The sequence below is a fragment of the Scardinius erythrophthalmus genome (assembly GCF_964197995.2).
Source record: "Scardinius erythrophthalmus genome assembly, chromosome: 12".
In the NCBI taxonomy this organism is placed as follows: Eukaryota; Metazoa; Chordata; class Actinopteri; order Cypriniformes; family Leuciscidae; genus Scardinius; species Scardinius erythrophthalmus.
Window position 1 is genome coordinate 24,917,916 of NC_138232.1, and position 19,608 is coordinate 24,937,523.

Genomic DNA, 19,608 nt, shown 5'->3' on the forward strand with positions numbered 1-19,608 from the left:
TATTCCACTTAAAACACGGTCACAATGTCTAAGTACAGTTGTTGGTGTCTGTTTTATCTCCAGAAATGTTGCGGGTTACTTGACTCGGCGGATGGATGCAGTGTAACGTCACTGGCTAGTGGCTGGATATGCTAAAGAAGCTGTAAGTCTAACGTTACCTATTATTTAACTGTGTTTGTTAGTCATTTTCGAAAGGTAGCTTTACATAAAATATTGAATTATGCTGCAGTATGTTCTCTGTGTTTGGGTGTGTGCGCCTTAGTTCAATTTGGCTAAGCATTTCTGCAGAAAACAGTGTCATCGTCCAGCTCAGTACAATTCTTATCAAAAACTGTCATTGTTCATTTGAAGTCAGTTCAGTGTTGCTTCAGTTACGTTCAGAAACTATGTAAAGATAATCAAAGTAGTTACTGAAGTACAATTTGGTCTTAAACCGGCTCTGAAAAAAAGAGTCCACAAAATATCCACAAAATTAACATTTCTTCTGTTTACAGTCTTGTGAATAAACAATAGTTAATTAAGCTGTTAAAAATTTAGTCTATTTATTTATTTTATTTTTTTAATTAAGTAATGATTCATTAAAATTATTTATATATATTTTTTTTAAATTAACTGGAGCCAGCATAAAAATTAATTTTAAAAACATTGTATAAGACATGCTAAATTTGTAAAGATATTACTAATCAGATGTTTCCTTCTTTTCTTTTACAGCAATGGACATTTTTGTTCAACAAATCTCCTCAACTGGAGTCTTGAGTGCCTCATTGAAAAATTGCTGGTAAATATGTGATGAACAATTTTGCATTTCAAATTCTCTTTCTTTGTATGTAATCTTTTTTTCACAGTTGCATCCAGTGCCAACCCTAACCCTTAAAGGGATAGTTCGCCCAAAAATGATATTTAACCCATGATTTACTCACCCTCAAGCCGTTTGAGATGCATATGTCAATCTTTTTTCAGACGAACACATTTTCAGTTATTTTAGAAAATGTCTTCGATCTTTCAGTAGTTATAATGTCAAGCAATGGGGTCCACCTCCTTCAAGTCCCAAAATGTGCATGCATCCTTCACAAAAGTAATCCATCCGGCTCCAGGGGGATAAACGAAGGCCTTCTGAGGGTAATCCGTGCGGTTTTGTCGTAAAAATATACATATTTAAAACTTTATAAACGAAAATAACTGGCTTCCGGTAGCGTTCGACACGCGTTTATGGAGATGGATGCTGGCGTATGACGTAGCGTAGAAAGCGTCGTGACGTAGAACGAACGTAGAGTTTTGTTTTGCTCTGCTCTCTGGCTGCGCTGTCACGTTCGTTCTACGTCACGACGCTTTCTACGCTACGTCCTACGGATTACTTTTGTGAAGGATGCATGCACATTTTGGGACTTGAAGGAGTGGACCCCATTGCTTCACATTATAACCACTGAAAGATCTAAGACATTTTCTAAAATAACTGAAAATGTGTTCGTCTGAAAAATGATTGACATATGCATCTCGAACGGCTTGAGGGTGAGTAAATCATGGGTTAAATATCATTTTTGGGCGAACTATCCCTTTAACAAAGTTTGCTACACCATTCACAATAAGCTCAAAAACATGAATGGCCAATTTACTTGTCCAAGTACAAGCACATGACAAGACAATTTAAATCAGTTATATTGTGGGGCTGGCATAGGGTACCACTTCTGTGCCTAGTCGTTGTCAGTGTAATTTCATAGATAGCCGTGCTTGTTTGCCCCTTTCTTGGTTTAAGGCAGTGGTTCTCAAATGTCCTGGGACCCCCATAATTTAGGATGTCTCACCCAATTTAAATTTTGCAGTCTGTACTAATGAGCTGAATCAGGTGTGTTAAATGAGGGAGAGATACAAAATGTGCAGTGGTATGGGGTCCCCAGGACGGGTTTGAGAAGCACTGCTTTAAGGGATAGTTCACCTGAAAAGGAAAATTCTGTCGTCATTTACTCACCCTCATGGTATTACAAACCTGAATGATTTTCTTCTCCTGAACACAAAAGAAAAAATGTTGGTAAGAAAACAGTTAACAATAGCCATTGACTTTTATAGTACTTTTTTCCTATTATGGAAGTCATTGGTTACCGTCAACTATCTTGTTACTGACATTCTTTAAAAAATCTTTTTGTGTTCAGCAGAAGAAAGAAACTTCACAAAAAGTTTGGAACAACGTGAGGGTGAGTAAATGAGGCGAGTAAATTTGACATGAGTGTGAGTAAATTTGCATTTTAAGGTGAACTATACCTTTAATAACACTAAATGTTTTCAGATTACCAGAGTACATATTTAACTGTTATATATTTAAGCTAATTTCACTCATTCTAAGTTGACCTTAGTTAGAAATGCACTTTGCTTAATTTAAAAGCTGATGAACGAACAAGTTCTAATTTGCCATTTTTCTATTCTTAGATTCCAAAGGCATACTAGCACTTACAATCCTGCCTGTCATTCTTCCCCCACCTGTGTACAAGATTGGCCACAAAACCTTTCGGCCAACTATTCAAGAGACAAGAACCTCATTCATTGATGTACAACTGGTAAGTAAAACAACAGGGGACAAAAAGAGCAGGCTCATTTCTTTACACCTGTTTGTAGGGCTGCACGATAAATCGTTTTATTGCTGCTTGAATCTAACATGCATTTCATTTTCTCACAACTCTTTAAAGGATTAGTTCACCCCAAAATGAAAATTTCCTAATAATTTACTCACCCCAATGTCTTCCAAGATATCCATGTCTTTCTTTCTTCAGTGGAAGAGGAATTAAGTTTTTTGAGGAAAACATTTCAGGATTATTCTACACAGAATGGACTTTAATGACAACCAACTATCCCAGCGTTCAAAGAAGGTTCAAATGTCAGTCTCAATGCAGCTTCAGAGTCTCTACACAATCCCAGTCGAGAAATAAGGGTCTTATCTAGCGAAACCATCAGCCATTTGTGGTTTAATAGTATATAAATGTTTTTTTTTGTTTTTAAATGACCGATGGTTTCACTAGATAATACCCTTATTTCTCAACTGGGATTGTGTAGAGACTCTGAAGCTGCATTGAGACTGACATTTGAACCTTCTTTGAACATTGGGATAGTTGGTTGCCATTTAAGTCTATTCTGTGTAGAAACATACTGAAATGTTTTCCTCAAAAAAACTTAATTTCTTTTCGACTGAAGAAAGAAAGACATGGATATCCTGGATGGCTCTGGGGTGAGTAAATGATTAGGAAATTTATATTTTGGGGTGAACTAATTCTTTAAGTTAATTTAAGATGGTATTTAACTAATTTAAGACTGCTCTTATGAAAACCTAAGACACACTTTTAAATAATTATCTGTGTCTGATATTGTCTTTCCCTCATTTAGTCTGGAACCAACATGGTGCTTTACCTGGAAAGGCAGAGAGAAGCAAAACCCTTCCCCTTTGTCTTGGAGCTTGGAATGGCTGGACAGTTTTTTGGTGAATGGGGAAACTCTGGAAAAGTTGACTCCGGTTTTTTTTTTTTATCATTTTGTGAAGATAATTTTTAGCTAGGCTATTTTACAGTTTATAGGTATAGAGTTTCATGTTTTTATTTTGCTACACAGGACTAAATGATTGCTTATTTAAGTGAATTACAATGTATGTACTTACGTGTTTTTTATTGTATTCTTTGTGAATAGAATCTTAAGCTGTAGGCTATTTTACAGTTTAGAAGTGAAGAGTTTTGAATTTTGAGAATCTTACCATTTTATAATATTTTAACATACCAACATTTTAGCACAAATGATTTTTGTGGGCCTCCGTTTATGTTGCAGATGTCTGTTTTTTTTAACATGAATGTATTTTTGATTATATTAATTTCCTGGAATAAACACTTTAATTGAATCAATAAACAGTAGTGTTATTATTGTTATTAATATTTTTTTATTCGTTTTTTTATTATTATTATCTAAAATTAATAACCTGTAGCATGGGGGTTGTTTGACCCAGCACGGATTAAAAACAACCCAGCAGATGGGTTAATGTATAAAAACCCAGCCTGCTGGGTCAAAATAACCCAGCATGTGTTCTGTCCAATATTTACCCAGCGCTGGGTTGCCAAATAACCCAAATTGGGTTGTTTTTAACCCAGCATTTTTTAGAGTGTAGATTCCTGACTAACTGCGTGATTTTAACAAAGTTGTTATGCAGTAGCATTTTTTTCCATAAGAAAAAACAAACTATTGGTATCGGTAGATATCATTCTGAATAATTCATTCCATCAATCCACCAAAGTATAAATTGTGTTTCAGAGTGGTACTGAAGTCATTTCACGTGCATACATACAGTGAGGAAAATAAGTATTTGAACACCCTGCTATTTTGCAAGTTCTCCCACTTGGAAATCATGGAGGGGTCTGAAATTGTCACCGTAGGTGCATGTCCACTGTGAGAGAAAAAAAAAATCCAGAAATCACAATATATGATTTTTAAACTATTTATTTGTATGATACAGCTGCAAATAAGTATTTGAACACCTGTCTATCAGCTAGAATTCTGACCATCAAAGACCTGTTAGTCTGCCTTTAAAATGTCCACCTCCACTCCATTTATTATCCTAAATTAGATGCACCTGTTTGAGGTCGTTAGCTGCATAAAGACACCTGTCCACCCCATACAATCAGTAAGAATCCAACTACTAACATGGCCAAGACCAAAGAGCTGTCCAAAGACACTAGAGACAAAATTGTACACCTCCACAAGGCTGGAAAGGGCTACGGTGAAATTGCCAAGCAGCTTGGTGAAAAAAGGTCCACTGTTGGAGCAATCATTAGAAAATGGAAGAAGCTAAACATGACTGTCAATCTCCCTCGGACTGAGGCTCCATGCAAGATCTCACCTCGTGGGGTCTCAATGATCCTAAGAAAGGTGAGAAATCAGCCCAGAACTACACGGGAGGAGCTGGTCAATGACCTGAAAAGAGCTGGGACCACCGTTTCCAAGGTTACTGTTGGTAATACACTAAGACGGTTTGAAATCATGCATGGCACGGAAGGTTCCCCTGCTTAAACCAGCACATGTCAAGGCCCGTCTTAAGTTTGCCAATGACCATTTGGATGATCCAGAGGAGTCATGGGAGAAAGTCATGTGGTCAGATGAGACCAAAATAGAACTTTTTGGTCATAATTCCACTAAACGTGTTTGGAGGAAGAAGAATGATGAGTACCATCCCAAGAACACCATCAGTACTGTGAAGCATGGGGGTGGTAGCATCATGCTTTGGGGGCGTTTTTCTGCACATGGGACAGGGCGACTGCACTGTATTAAGGAGAGGATGACCGGGGCCATGTATTGCGAGATTTTGGGGAACAACCTCCTTCCCTCAGTTAGAGCATTGAAGATGGGTCGAGGCTGGGTCTTCCAACATGACAATGACCTGAAGCACACAGCCAGGATAACCAAGGAGTGGCTCTGTAAGAAGCTATATCAAGGTTCTGGCGTGGCCTAGCCAGTCTCCAGACCTAAACCCAATAGAGAATCTTAGGAGGGAGCTCAAACTCCGTGTTTCTCAGCGACAGCCCAGAAACCTGACTGATCTAGAGAAGATCTGTGTGGAGGAGTGGGCCAAAATCCCTCCTGCAGTGTGTGCAAACCTGGTGAAAAACTACAGGAAACGTTTGACCTCTGTAATTGCAAACAAAGGCTACTGTACCAAATATTAACATTGATTTTCTCAGGTGTTCAAATACTTATTTGCAGCTGTATTATACAAATAAATAGTTAAAAAATCATACATTTTTTACATGATTTCTAGATTTTTTTTTTTTTTAGATTATGTCTACTTAAGAAAAGCAGAGGACTTTGTCCAACTCATGCGAGTTATGTACACATCCACACTCTGTGTCTCAACTGAAAAGAGTCCAAACTGCAGCCAGATCTTAGCCCATACTGCAAAAGTTAAGAGAACATTTCACTGTGCATGAAGGAGATACAGTGTTTGTGTCCACTCTTAAGACAACAGTCTGGTCTGATCTGTCCCATTATCAGGGGCGTTATCAGGTAAAAGAATAATTAAAATGAATATCACTTATAACAAGAATTGTGTTATGTTATGTTTTGTTATTCTAATTAATTATATATCTACATTTCATAGAGTGTCAATGTCAGAGCCTTCCTTGAAGAGACAACTGCATTGGATCCTCGGTTTAAGCATACAGTGGAGAATGAGACAGTCTGGCACCGAATAAAGGACAAAGTACTGGCAGCAGCACATCCTATGGAAACAGAGCAGGTATTCATTATGAACATGAATGTAGTGTGAAATTAATTTAGACCTTAAGTTATCAAATACTAATTTCCTGCATCATGTCCTATGTATGTTCATGTCCTTTGTTTCTTCAAATTGCTTATTACACTTTCAGCTGACAGAGCATGGCGATGGAGAGAGGGACATGGGGACAGTCCAGCAGGATGAAGAGGAGACTCTACTGGTGGTGAGCACAGCATGGTATAAAATTGCAGGGATAAACTATGCAAATGACTAAAGTGTTTAAAGGGGGGGTGAAATGCTCATTTTCACTCAATCTCCTGTTAATCTTGAGTACCTATAGAGCAGTATTGCATCCTTCATATCTCAAAAAAGTCTTTAGTTTTATTATTTTTATAAAAAAAAAAGATAGGGTGTACCGAGTCTTTCCGGAAAAAAACGAGCGGCTGGAGGCGGGCCGTGTGGGCGAAGCTAAAGCTGTGCTAACGCGCCGAGCCAGTAACAACACACAGAGACAATAGAAGCAGTTTCTTTGGGAATCTGTGCAGGTTTGTCTTGCCCTGGCAACCAAAAACACACTTCTTTGGTGACATTGACTTCCCAAAAGCCGGGCAGGGCGCTTTGATGGCGAACTGCTTTGGCTCTCTTGCTCTGGTCTGCGAGTGCGCGCGCGCCCGCGATCTTACCGGAGAAGTGCCCTTAGGACCCATATAAGGAAATTCCGTTACATCTGACGTCACACATACCCATACTCGGAAAAAACTTTCCGAAACTTGTGACAAACCGGAAGGACAATTTTTGGCACAGAAATACTCCTTCAAACGTACAATTTAATTTTTGAAACTTTGTCCATGTTTAGCATGGGAATCCAACTCTTTAACAGTGTAAAAAACTCAGTGTGCATGAAAAAGCATTTCACCCCCCCTTTAATTCTTTTTTCTTTTGTTCATTGTAGATTCAAAAGTGCAAGAAGACCAAGATGACTCCCTTGGAGGAGCTTTTTGCTGAAGATGATGACCTTAAGGAGAACCTAATTCAGAGCACCTTGTCCATCCAGGAAAAAACTTCCAAAGAACTGGAGATGTATAGGGACATGCTGCCACTAATGGCATCTGAAGACCCTGCACTCTGGTGGTGGAACAGGAGAGACAAATATCCTTTCCTGTCTGACCTAGCCCACTCATACCTTTGTGTACAGGCCTCCTCTACCCAGTGAAAGGGTTTTTTCTACTGCTGGGGATACAATTAGCCAAGACAGATCACGTATACTTGCCCATAGCAGACATGCTAATTTTTCTTCAAAAGATTGCTGACTTTGCATGTCTGTTACATATTTTGTTATGTTCTATTTTTTGCGTTAAAATGAAATAGTTTTGTAATTGTTTTTATTGATAATTCCTTGAAGTGTTATATATTTTTTTGTAAATTAAGACGCATTGTCACAGTTTTACTGGTAATAGCCTAAATGTGACAAGAATAAAAGGTAGAATTTTTACAACTATTTGCTAACTTGCTAACTAACTTTTTTTTCTCGCCAAAAAATATTGGAATCGGAACTAAGAATCGTTAAGAACCGGAATCGTTAAAATTTAAACGATACCCAACCCTACTGCATAGTAACCTCTGCAAAACAGAGCACCTTCTTCTTCCACACTTCACATTCATGTGCATAGACTGCCAAAACAAGACAGAAGCTACATTTATATGGACACTTTTTGTTTCAATTGGAATAAAATAATTTTGATTGATGAATCCGAACATAGCCTTTTCAACGAACGCTTAATAAAGTGATCGGGTTGATGTGCGCATTTATATGAGACAAGCTTCAAATCGGATTTTGACATAAAGGGAAAGCACGAATATAGACTTTCCTGCTGTTGGCACATACTAACCATCATCTTGTCATCGCTTCTTTTCTTTGTTTTAAAAAACAGGCTTAATATTTATCTACTTCGGGTCCTGATTATGAGACGACAAGCAAATTAAGCTTTGTGCCATGCTGCTTATATTTATCAAGCAGTAAAAACACCCTTCCCTCACTCAAAACAAGGCATCTGTGGATGAGAGTCCAAAGCAGAGGACTGCTGGGATGACACTGTCCTGCAGCACTCCACAGACGATGAGTGGAATGAGAATTTTAGAATGAAACGACATTTATTACACTGTATTAAACAACAACAGCTTGTTCCGTGTGTCATACGTCATTAAGCCATTTCAGTTTTCAGTCCAATCAAGTGTTTTCAAGTCGAATGGATTAGAAAAGGTTTAAACCAGCCCTTACAATCCAAATGAGATTTCAATCGGATTTGGCCAAATCATTACGATTGACATGGTTACATGTGACTTTTTTTTATTCAGACTGTGCTACTAGTCTGATTACAAACAGATTATTAGGGTCCATGTAAACGCAGCTAGTGATCCAGCTTTAGGGAAGGTTTAAATTCAAGGAAAATTTAAAGGTTTTGCCTGTAGCTTGGTAGCTATAAAATATATAATTATCATTGTTGTGGCCACAATAAAACTAGATAAAAAAAGTTTTTCAACAATAAAATTAACTGTTGGGTGTTAAGACTGTGTTTTACACTTACTGCCATGACCAGTTCAAAAGGATGTTTGTACACCCTCACAGGGGACTGATACTTCTGCACCATGGCGAAGACTACGGCGGTGCTGACAATCTAAAAACAAAAGACAAAGCCAGGAAAGCAGTCAAACATTACATCTTATGTAATGAACCCAACAGATTTCGGCAGATTTCTCAAAATTAGTAATATTACATCACACATGCAAATCAGCACAAAGTGGACAGACACGCATCACTTTCTATAAATAAATCTGACTACACATTACAAAAGTCTTAAACTTAAATATATAAAGAATAGTGTAGAGGCATGTGGGTAGGAATTCCAGGCATGCCCAGTTCATGCAGTCAATTTTATGTTGATTCCGCAGCCTGAATACACAAACATTCAGAATAAGAAAATGTTGAAAACATCTTTAGGGGGTTGTTGTTTCCCAATATTTAGACACAGAGAATGCAAAGTATCCTCTAACGTGTCCTTTACTAATTTACAAGTAAATGCTGTTCAAGTTTTAAACTTTTATTTTTTACGTCTGTCCCATTAAATAACAAACCAAGGTAAAAGTTATAACAGCAATCCTACCTGCCGAATACATTACCAACACGTATCATTCTGTAATAAATAAAACCCATTCCTGTGATATGCACTGACATTAAATTAGATTAAACTGTATTTACCAGCATGTTATTGGGTGTTAAAAACAAAACAAAATGACAATTACATTAAATCATAATTATAACGTGCCTTCTCTAACCCAGAGGCGAGAAACATCTATATACAAACTATCCAAAACACTTGCTTATCGGGTATTAAAATAGTGTCTCTGAATAAATGTAACGTTTGCTTTTTTTTCGCATTTAAATGTTTTTTATTACGAATGACGTGTCTGATCTCTGCAGCTAGCTGCTAACGTAATTAGCATGTAAAAAAAAAAAAAAAATTAGCATGTTAGCACAACCATTAACGACTCACATTAAACTCAAACACGCCAATACCCTCACATTAAACTAAAACATAATACTCCTTTAATTCAAATGACTCTATAATTTAATCTATTATTACCAAAATAAAGAATGTACATGTATAAACGGTTATTATAGGAGACGGCCAACGTACAGTGTTAGCAAACAGTATTAGCGAGTTTAGCGCTAATGACAAAATGACGTTATTAACATTGTTCGATCATTATCTAATTCTAATTTCAGACACATTCTGTAGCGCATTTTAGTAAGTGTGTTTTGTAAATGTACTTACTAAAACAAACTGAATAACTGCAAACAGATTCGTAGCAGCAGATAAAGCAGTATAGTTAAGACTGTAAAGGTTGTTCTTCAGGTTCTAACGTTAGCTGCTAAATGCTGGAATTGGTTGGTTCTGGATCTCCATGATCTCTCTGAATCAGTGCCGAACAGTGACTAACGTTACTCCGATCAAACGCGGTCCTGCTGCCGAATCTTCTCCATCACAAACTGCAGAGGACAGAAGAACAGTCTGCGCCTCCTCTTTATCTCAGTATTTTTCCGAACAGTAGGCTATAGAGACAGAGCGCATTTAGGCCACGCCCACACCCAGGGGGAAAACAAACCAACCGTCCCCATTGACTGCATTGCGAGAGGCTGCCTCCTTGTCATTTCTTGCTTCTAACAAGAGACAGCAAATTGCCTAAAAGCTGCTGTGTGACAAGGTGTACAGCAAACAAGCTAAGGAACCCAGAAATAAGTTTTCATAAGCTGTCGACCCCAAAAAACGAGTGTTTAGGACATAAAAGTGGATACAGGCAGTTGAGACAGAGCGTCGTGTCTCATTACTCTGAGAACTAACGTATGCCCGCTGGAGGAGACCGTAATCGGCAACACAGGATAGTTGATCTTACAGAAATATAATATATAAAACAGACATTTGGATATTTGACTCACCAGTGACCAAATGTTTAACTTACTGCACACGTAGTGTATTTTTAGTGCATACTGAGTGTCAGGATCCCACAATTTACCCATTCGTTCCAGCCTGTATCCACTTTTATGTCCTCAAACGCTCGTTTTTTTGGGGTCGACAGCTTATGAAAACTTATTTCTGGGTTCCTTAGCTTGTTTGCTGTACACCTTGTCACACATCAGATTTTAGGCATTTTTCTGTCTTTTGTTAGAAGCAAGAAATGACAAGGAGGCAGCCTCTCGCAATGCAAAGTCAATGGGGACGGTTGGTTTGTTTTCCCCCTGGGTGGGCGTGGTCTTCAGATTATGACGCGTTGCGCTCTGTCTCTCATAGAGAGCTGTTTTACCTGTTAATTCTCAGACCCCTCGTTTTTCGAGACAGCGCCTCCTACTGTTTCAAAGATCGTATAGCACCCTTATCCAAATGCCATTGAAAACAATAGGATGCAATATTGCAGTCTCGTTTTATTTAAAGTGATCCAAATAAATATTTGCGTTCCCTGCTTAATGCATGTGCCAGAAAAATTCATTGTGTTCTCTGACTAATAAATTACCTATTATATTAACAAATAACAAATTATTATTAGTAGTTATTTTTTGAGCGTGGGTGTAATTGCAAGAAAATTACTGATGGAAAGGATACAATTACAGATTGAACTATCTTCTGAAAAATATTGTGATATTATATTGCTACAAAGTTTTTTTTTATTCAAATTCCAATTTTTCTTTCAGTTCAAATGGTCTAATTAACATTATACCATGCTTACATTACAAAACCTGTTTTTTGTAGGGCTGTCAAAAGATTAATCGAGATTAATCGCATCCAAAATAAAAGTTTGTGTTTACATAATATATGTGTGTGTACTGTGTATAATTATTTTGTATATATCAATACACACACATGCTTGTATATATTTAAGAAAAATTTGTAATTTATATATAAAAAAATATATTTATATATAATATAAATTATATATAAATATATACAGTATATGTATGCAAATATTTCTTAAATATATACATGCATGTGTGTGTATTTATATATACAAAATAATTATACACAGTACACACACATATATTATGTAAACACAAACTTTTATTTTGGATGCGATTAATCGTGATTAATCTTTTGACAGCCCTAGTTTTTTGATATTTTGAATGCAAAGCAAAACTCAAATAAGAATAGACAAAACACCAATAATAAACAATTCTGTACTTTATTTAACGATCACCTATCATCTTGCTGTAAACAGGACAAAGCAAAGAAAAAAGGAAGAAAGAATTGTGTTAGTGACTTTACTTTTCATCTTCAATTGCATTAAAAAAAACTCCTCATTTATAAGTCGCTTTGGATAAAAGCGTCTGCTAAATGAATAAATGTAAAATGTAATGTAAATGCATAAGGTAAAATAATTACTTTCTGGTAGGCGAATGTTTCTTCTTTTTTCATTCTTTTTGCAATCACCCTGTCAAATTCCTCAACTTCACTAAAATAAAAGATGAATGCCATTGTCAAAAATATTGTGTAATAAATATATATATTTTTTGCAAATGCAAATTATAAGCATACCTAGGGTCATAGGGCCACGGAGGAACACCTCCTCAGCCTCCTGCCAGGATAATGCCTGCATCCCACATAGGCCATGAATGATGGCCTGTCCATATAAATAAATAAAATTATTATATAAAACATTTCAGTCAATACTAATTAAAAGAAGGAACCCAAACAAAAGGACAAATGACATATTCTAGCTCACATGTTAACCCATTTAATCCCACTGGTCACAATTGTGACCACAATTTTTCTTTGCATATTTTAGTGTGAAATTAAAAAGTAACTCATATTATGAAGTACAAATTCATATATAATGAAAATGTAAGATGTCTATAAGAGTATATGGCAGGTCTAACATGATTAGTTTGTTTGGTTATGTGACCACACACATTTATTTCTTGGTACTGTCATCTTAACGGAAGGATGACATAAAAGCTCAGAAAGGACAGGAAAGAATACTAAGTTCCTTTTTGAATAGCTTATACATTTTTTGCACATATCATCATGAAAGGGTTACCTATACATACACATTGAAATTAAATTAATACATGCTTTATTCTGTTGTGAAACTGCAGATAAATGAAGACGGTTACAATAGTGACCGGTGGTATAACACAGGGAGTCTATGTTCCCCATATGTAATTCTGTGTTATTTTTATGAACTCTCTTTCAGACTGACTTTAAGTCAAGTTTTGGATTTACTTAATAATAATAATAATAATTAATAATTTGTTACATTTATAAAGCGCTTGGGTACTTAAAGCGCTTCGCATATGGAAGGGGGAATCTCCTCAACCACCAATGTGCAGCATCCACTTGGATGATGCGACGGCAGCCATATTGGACCAGAACGCCCACCACACACCAGCTTACTGGTGGAGAGGAGACAGTGATGAAGCCAGTCAGTATATGGGGATGATTAGAAGGCCATGATGGACAGAGGCCAAGGGGCAAATTTGGCCAAGATGCCGTGGTTAAACCCCTACTGTTTTTCGAAGGACATTCTGGGATTTTTAATGACCCTAGAGTGACTCTCTGAGCACCGTCCTTCTCATCCGAAGGACAGTGCTCTTTGGCAGTAGTGTCCCCGTCACTACACTGGGGTGTTAGGACCGACACAGACCACAGGGTGAGCGCCCCCTGCTGGCCTCACTAACACCTCCTCCAGCACCAACTCCTGGTTTTCTCAGGAGGCCTCCCATCCAGGTACTAACCAGACTCAGCCCTGCTTAGCTTCAGTGGGAGACCACTCTTGGGCTACAGGGTGATATGGCTGCTGGAGCTGGATATGCTCTGTCTTCCAGAGACTGGGTTAGGTCATGGGCCCAGTGTAGTGATGGGTTTGGCTGAACAAGCTGGTGTTCCAGGTGGATGCAACTTCAAGCATGACATGCCTGGACTCTACACAGTGCTGTGGTCAACAGTTGGCTGTTCCACAGAGATGTCATGAATTGTGACTATGATCTCCTTGGATTTCAGCAAGTAGTTGCCCAAAGTCTCCTGAAAATATTTGGTACTGCACCAAAAGGACAAGGGAGGCCATCCTCAATGTCAGCTGCTGTGACTGATATACCCAGGTTTGATGGTGTTGCCCACTGGCTGATAAACACAGGTAGGCAGGACACAGTTGTGATTTTTAAAAAAATATATAATTCCACTGTTATTTCTTTAGGAAGGTGATATATAATGAGTTCCACACCAGCACACAGTTGTGACTGTTGATTGATAATTTTTGTGATGCCTTCCTGTTATTCATGAATTGTTACATGCTCCTTGGCATTGTTACATGTTTCCTACCATAGGCTCATTTTTAATCATTTGTTTATTTTAATTTGTTTATTTTAATTTATTTTTTTATTTCTGTACATTTTTTTCTTTTCATTTTGTAATTTTAAGTATTTTGCATCATTTATAATGATCGCATTCTAAGCAATTTCCTATAATTTATTATTTCATCATAATTTAATTAAAATATTTGTGCCATGTTGCTGCATAGGATTGCTATTTTGTCATTTTTTAAACTGGGCCAGACAATGTTTAACTATTTGTTAATCGAATAAATCACTTCAACAATTTAATTCTGTCTTCAAACTAATTTCTGGAGATTTTTAATTTATTATATACCCCATAGACTTAGACTCCCTGTGTTCTACCACCGGTCACAATTGTGACCAGAGATAAAACTCTTATTTTCATGGACTTTTCAAATATTTTTTTACATTATTGACATTGATTGTTTAATATACTTGCAAATACCACACAAACTCATAAATTTCATCTCTGGGAAAAATTTGGGATTAAATGGGTTAATACCATAGACTGGTTAATACATAGTGAAGGCATAGCACATTTGATTATTAGGCAATTGTATGAGTTGTAAATGGCTGGCAACAAATTCATATCACAGTTAAATTAATATTGATTCATTTTAATACTTAGGCTACGTTTTATAAGAACTAATTTAAGTACCGGTAGTCTACATACATTATATAAAGTAAAATAATTTCTCCGGCATAATTCAATTTATAGTTTTAGGAGAAAAGTTCCGGTAATTAAAAAAAGGTCAAAAGGTAAATCTGATTAAATGATTAATGATGACATTCTTTGATATTAACACACTTAATGTAGGCTATTTAATTGGTCTACTTTAAAGTCAACTAATTTTAATACAATTTTTACAATGGCTTGTCTACAAAAAAATCCAAGGTTAAAGGCTAACGTTAGCCATCAAAATATTTTCGGGGAAAAAGGCGAAAAAACATACATTAACGGCTCAAATTTTGTTACAAACTATCTTTACAAATATTAAATGGACTATTCATATGTTGGTGTATCGATGAGCTATAAAGTAGTTTGATTAAAAAGAAATCGAATGAGTATGATTCACTAAATAAAATTGACAATACTCACGTTTCGGCTTAAGTTCTTCAAATGTTTATCCGATTGATAGGAGGTGCTGTCTCGAAAAACGAGGGGTCTGAGAATGCGGGACTCTGGGTGCGGGACTGTAGATGCAGGCTCCGAGTCTGCAGCTTCATACTACTCGTTAATTGTCTATCCCATTTTTTATGACCGCCGCTAGCATAGCTAGCGAAAGCAGTCATATAGGGATTGTCAAAGTTTTTTTTTTTTTCGTCATCTACTGAATTTTTCGTCAACGATACCAGGGACACCGAAACACCGGGGCACATGAAATTTGGTGGGCATGTAGCCCCACTAGACTTTTACGGAAAAAATTCGTTTGGTCCCCGGGGGCCACTCCAACCCCCCCCCCCCTCACTGGGCCCCCCCAAACCCAAAAAATGCAGTTTTTCCTAAATAACTACCTGAACCGTGGCACCGAGGATGAAGAAATTTTTATGGTATGTTGCTCTTAAGGGCCCACATCAACCTAGCCTATAATCACTCATTTGTGATTTGCGCCCCTCCCATAAAAAATGAAAATGCAATATTATTCTGCTTTAAAGCTCCGATCTTCAGTTGCGATGTTCAGAACTGCACCATATTTCATGTGTATGATTAACTTGACATCCTCTGGGGGTATGCTAAGTTTCGTAGAATTTCATCCATGGGGGGGTATAAAATAAATTCATTTATGTGCACATTTAGTGACTGTACACTCATCGGCCTGTAGATGGTGGTGTTGAGCGAAGGGTTGCTGGTTTAGGATGATACTGTCACTAAGGTTGCCAACTGTCCCGAATTAGGCGGGACGTTCCGTATTTTGGGCCTAATTTATTTGTCCCGTGCGTGACCTCTCGTGTCCCGTTTTTTGACAAGCTGATAAACCACTGACTGATACAACAGCAACAGCAGCAGTGCTGACCACGACACTTGAGAATGATCACCGACACCTGTCATCATCCAATCACAGCTTTCTTTAATCACTGTTTTGAGACAAATCATTGTTTGATTTGCGAACATCCTCTGCCGTCTGGTCGCTTCCGCTTCAAGCCGGACTCGTCTCGCGCTAACGGTAATTTCCTTTCACTGTCCACGTTTTGATTTCGGCTAATCAATTTTGGCGAATGCAAACAACGTGATTATTGTTCATGAGTCTAACATCCAGCCACGCAAGAAAACATGTAATCTACCTGATGGAATAATATGCTCAAAAAACATTTCTGATTATTATTAATGTTTTAAAGCTTTTAGAAAGTACATAGAAAGCTTTTGTAACATTATCTTAACTGTCACTTTTGATTAATGTAATGCATCCTTGCTGAATAAAAGTAGGTAATTACTTTCTTTATTTTTTTTCCCAAAAAATAATCTTACTAACCCCAAACTTTTGAACTGTAAGCCTAGTGTATAATGTTAAAAAAGCTTTCTATTTTAGATAAATGCTGTTATTTTGAACTATGGTTTGTTTGTAATGTGACTTTTTTCATGTATGACATTAAAATTATTTTTAGAATTAAATACATAAATAGGTTAAGCAATACAAATGTGTTTATGTCTGATAACCTTTAAACACAAACTTAACTGCAGACACTGAAATGACGTACACTGTGTGATACAGTAAAATATTTTGAGTGTCCCTCATTTTCCTATAAATAACCACGATTGTCCCGCATTTTCCTTTTCTGAAGTTGGCAACCCTAACTGTCACACACACACATGCAGGAATACAAACGAACGCAAGCATGCACACACACTGACATCCACACGCACAGACACACACCCATACACACACATACAAATCCACATGCACAGACACACACACACAAACACACACACGTGCACACACATATACGCACGCATACATACACGCACAGACACACACACACACAGACACACACATACACAAACACACACACATACAGTACACACACACACAGACAGACATGCACATACTACTACTTTTTTTAGGTATATGGGCAATTCTTAGACTACGGGCACTTTCATGTCCTTTGATCATATTTTATAAAAAACATTTAATTTTGAAAAATTAACACTTTCATAGTTAAATTTACAATGAAAGTACTTTACGAACTTTTTACCGGTAGTCTACGATGATTTTTTCACCTTTTTAAACATCATTATACATGCAAATATTGCTGTTTTGTGCTTGTCCCACACCCAGACTTTTGATCTTCAATAATGAGAAAGAAGTGTAAAAAAATTATTTATCTTTTTTTTTTAACTATGACTGAATAAAGTTTCAGTAAAAGAATCAAAACATAATTGAGGTATTTAAGGTCAGACAACTATTAACCCTCCTGTTACCCTCAAATCTACCAACATCTTTTACCCACTGGGGTCAATTTGACCCCACCAATTTAAACCCCCACAATTTCATTTTTTCCCCAAAGGTTTAAGTCAGGTACTTTATGTTTCTTTGTTGACTACTTAAATAGCTCTTTAAATAAAACACCACCAACCCCCCACCCCCACCCCCACCCCTTATACATCCAGAATACCTATTGCACGACTATGGACAAATTAGCAAATCATTATAAAATGTCACTGATTTATCTAAAATTCAAAAATTATATATATTTTTGGTGTTTTAATAGCTATTTATTTATTATATTATACAATATATTTTATCAAGGATAGGTTTGGGGTCAATATGACACTCCCATTGATAGTCTCAGGATGCCTCACTGTTGGCACGACACAGGACTCATAGTAGCGTTCACCTTTTCTTCTCTGGACAATCGATTTTCCAGATGTTCTAATCAGATACATTAACTTTGCACCAGTCTTCTGCTGTCCAATTCTTGTACTTCCTGCAGAATTTCAGCCAATATTTGATGTTTTTATTGGAGAGAAGTGGCTTCTTTGCTGCCCTTCTTGACACCAGGTCGTTGTCCAAAAGTCTTGGCCTCGCTGTGTGTGCAGATGCTCTCACACCCACCTGCTGCCAATATTGAGCAGTTCTGCACTGGTGGTGACACGATTCCCTAGCTGATTCCTCAGGATGAGAAGTTCCTGGTACTTGCTGGGACATCCTAAAGCCTTCTTCACTGCAGCCGAACCTCTATTCTTGAAGCTCTTGATGACCTGGTAAATGGAGGCCATTTTGATGCAAAGATGATCCTCCATCTTTCTTTGGAGGAAACCATTGCTAACAGAAGAACACAATGATTGGAAGCACTTCTTCCTTCCTTATAGCAATCATGTGCTGATGATATGATTAGTAAAATGATGTTAGCTGGTAATTTGGTGCCAAGGACAAAAACAGTGAAATTTGGGGGTTTGTGATAAAGCTTTTTGAAATTATGTAAAATGCCACTGATCACTCTGCACAATAATCTAGAAAAATGTGAATCAACATTATAGCAACTGAAGCAGCAAAAATGTCAAATTTGGCCACAGCTGCACCCTGTTATTCAAGTGGGAAGTGTCCGGTCTAACAAGGTGATGTTGGTGGCGCATCCACTGTTTAGCTCCCGCACAAGGGCCACGTACTCGTAGGAGATGCCCAGTTGTTGTAGGGCGAGCAGTACGGCATTGATCTCTATGCTGTCGTAGGCTTTCTCGTAGTCTATGAAGACCAGTACCAAGGGCATCTTGTACTTCCGGCAGCGTTCGAGCAGTTGGTTCAGCACGTGGATGTGGTCCATTGTGCTGTAGCTAGACCGGAAGCCGGGCTGTTCGGGTGGCTGTTGTTCGTCCAACTGCCTGGCCAGTCGCTTGTACAGCACCTTGGTGAAGACCCTGTACACGGTCGGCAGGAGTCAGATTGGCCGATAATTCCTCAGCTGTTCGCGGTCACCCTTCTTGTACAACAGCACTGTCTTGGCCGTCTTCCATTGATCTGGTGTTCTTCTCTGCGCCATGTAGTGGCTGAAACGGCTGGCCAATGCTGCCCACAGCATCGGTCCACCCTCTTTGAGCAGCTCGGCCTCGATTCCGTCCAGCCCTGCCGCCGGTCTTTCTGGATGTTCTGGATCGCATGCCTGACCTCACTGGTCAACACTGACGGGATGGCTGGTATGGCGTCGTCCTGCATTTCGGGCGGGTCGACTGGTGTCTTGCTGGAGAACAGGTCCGTATAGAACCCAAAAAAAAACCCCAAAAAACTTTGCTAAGAGGTAATTTTCAATTGAGAAAGAGCATAAAGAGAGAGCTCACAAAGCACAAAGAGAAATAGTTTATAAGGCTTCTGTGGAAGCTTTCATACATTTGCTCCTCCCCTATATTATGTTTTCCCCTCCCCCACGGAACAAAATATCAAAGTTCTTGCAAGAATTATATTTTCCCTTCCCTGGAAATATATAATTGGCACTGGAAATATCTAATTTCTTGTGAGAATTATGATTCCCCCCTCCACTATATCGTGTGAACTATCAGTGG

General features: G+C 37.8%; 1 protein-coding gene across 5 annotated transcripts in view; it reads right to left on the bottom strand.

Annotated features, from left to right (window-relative positions):
• The window catches only part of LOC308700123 (SEC14-like protein 1), a 395,381-nt gene extending 384,999 nt beyond the window's left edge, over positions 1 to 10,382 (bottom strand). For 2 of the 5 annotated variants that reach the window (XM_081381509.1, XM_081381510.1), the window contains exons 1-2: positions 10,069 to 10,382; positions 8,821 to 8,910 (exon numbers count right to left, since the gene is read on the bottom strand). In XM_081381509.1, the coding sequence (XP_081237635.1) occupies positions 8,821 to 8,883 (63 nt within the window). In that variant the 5' untranslated portion in view covers positions 8,884 to 8,910; positions 10,069 to 10,382. The remainder of the gene's footprint in view (positions 1 to 8,820; positions 8,911 to 10,068) is intronic. The other 3 variants (XM_081381513.1, XM_081381512.1, XM_081381511.1) reach the window with 2 other exon arrangements.
• Positions 10,383 to 19,608: the final 9,226 nt, after the last annotated feature.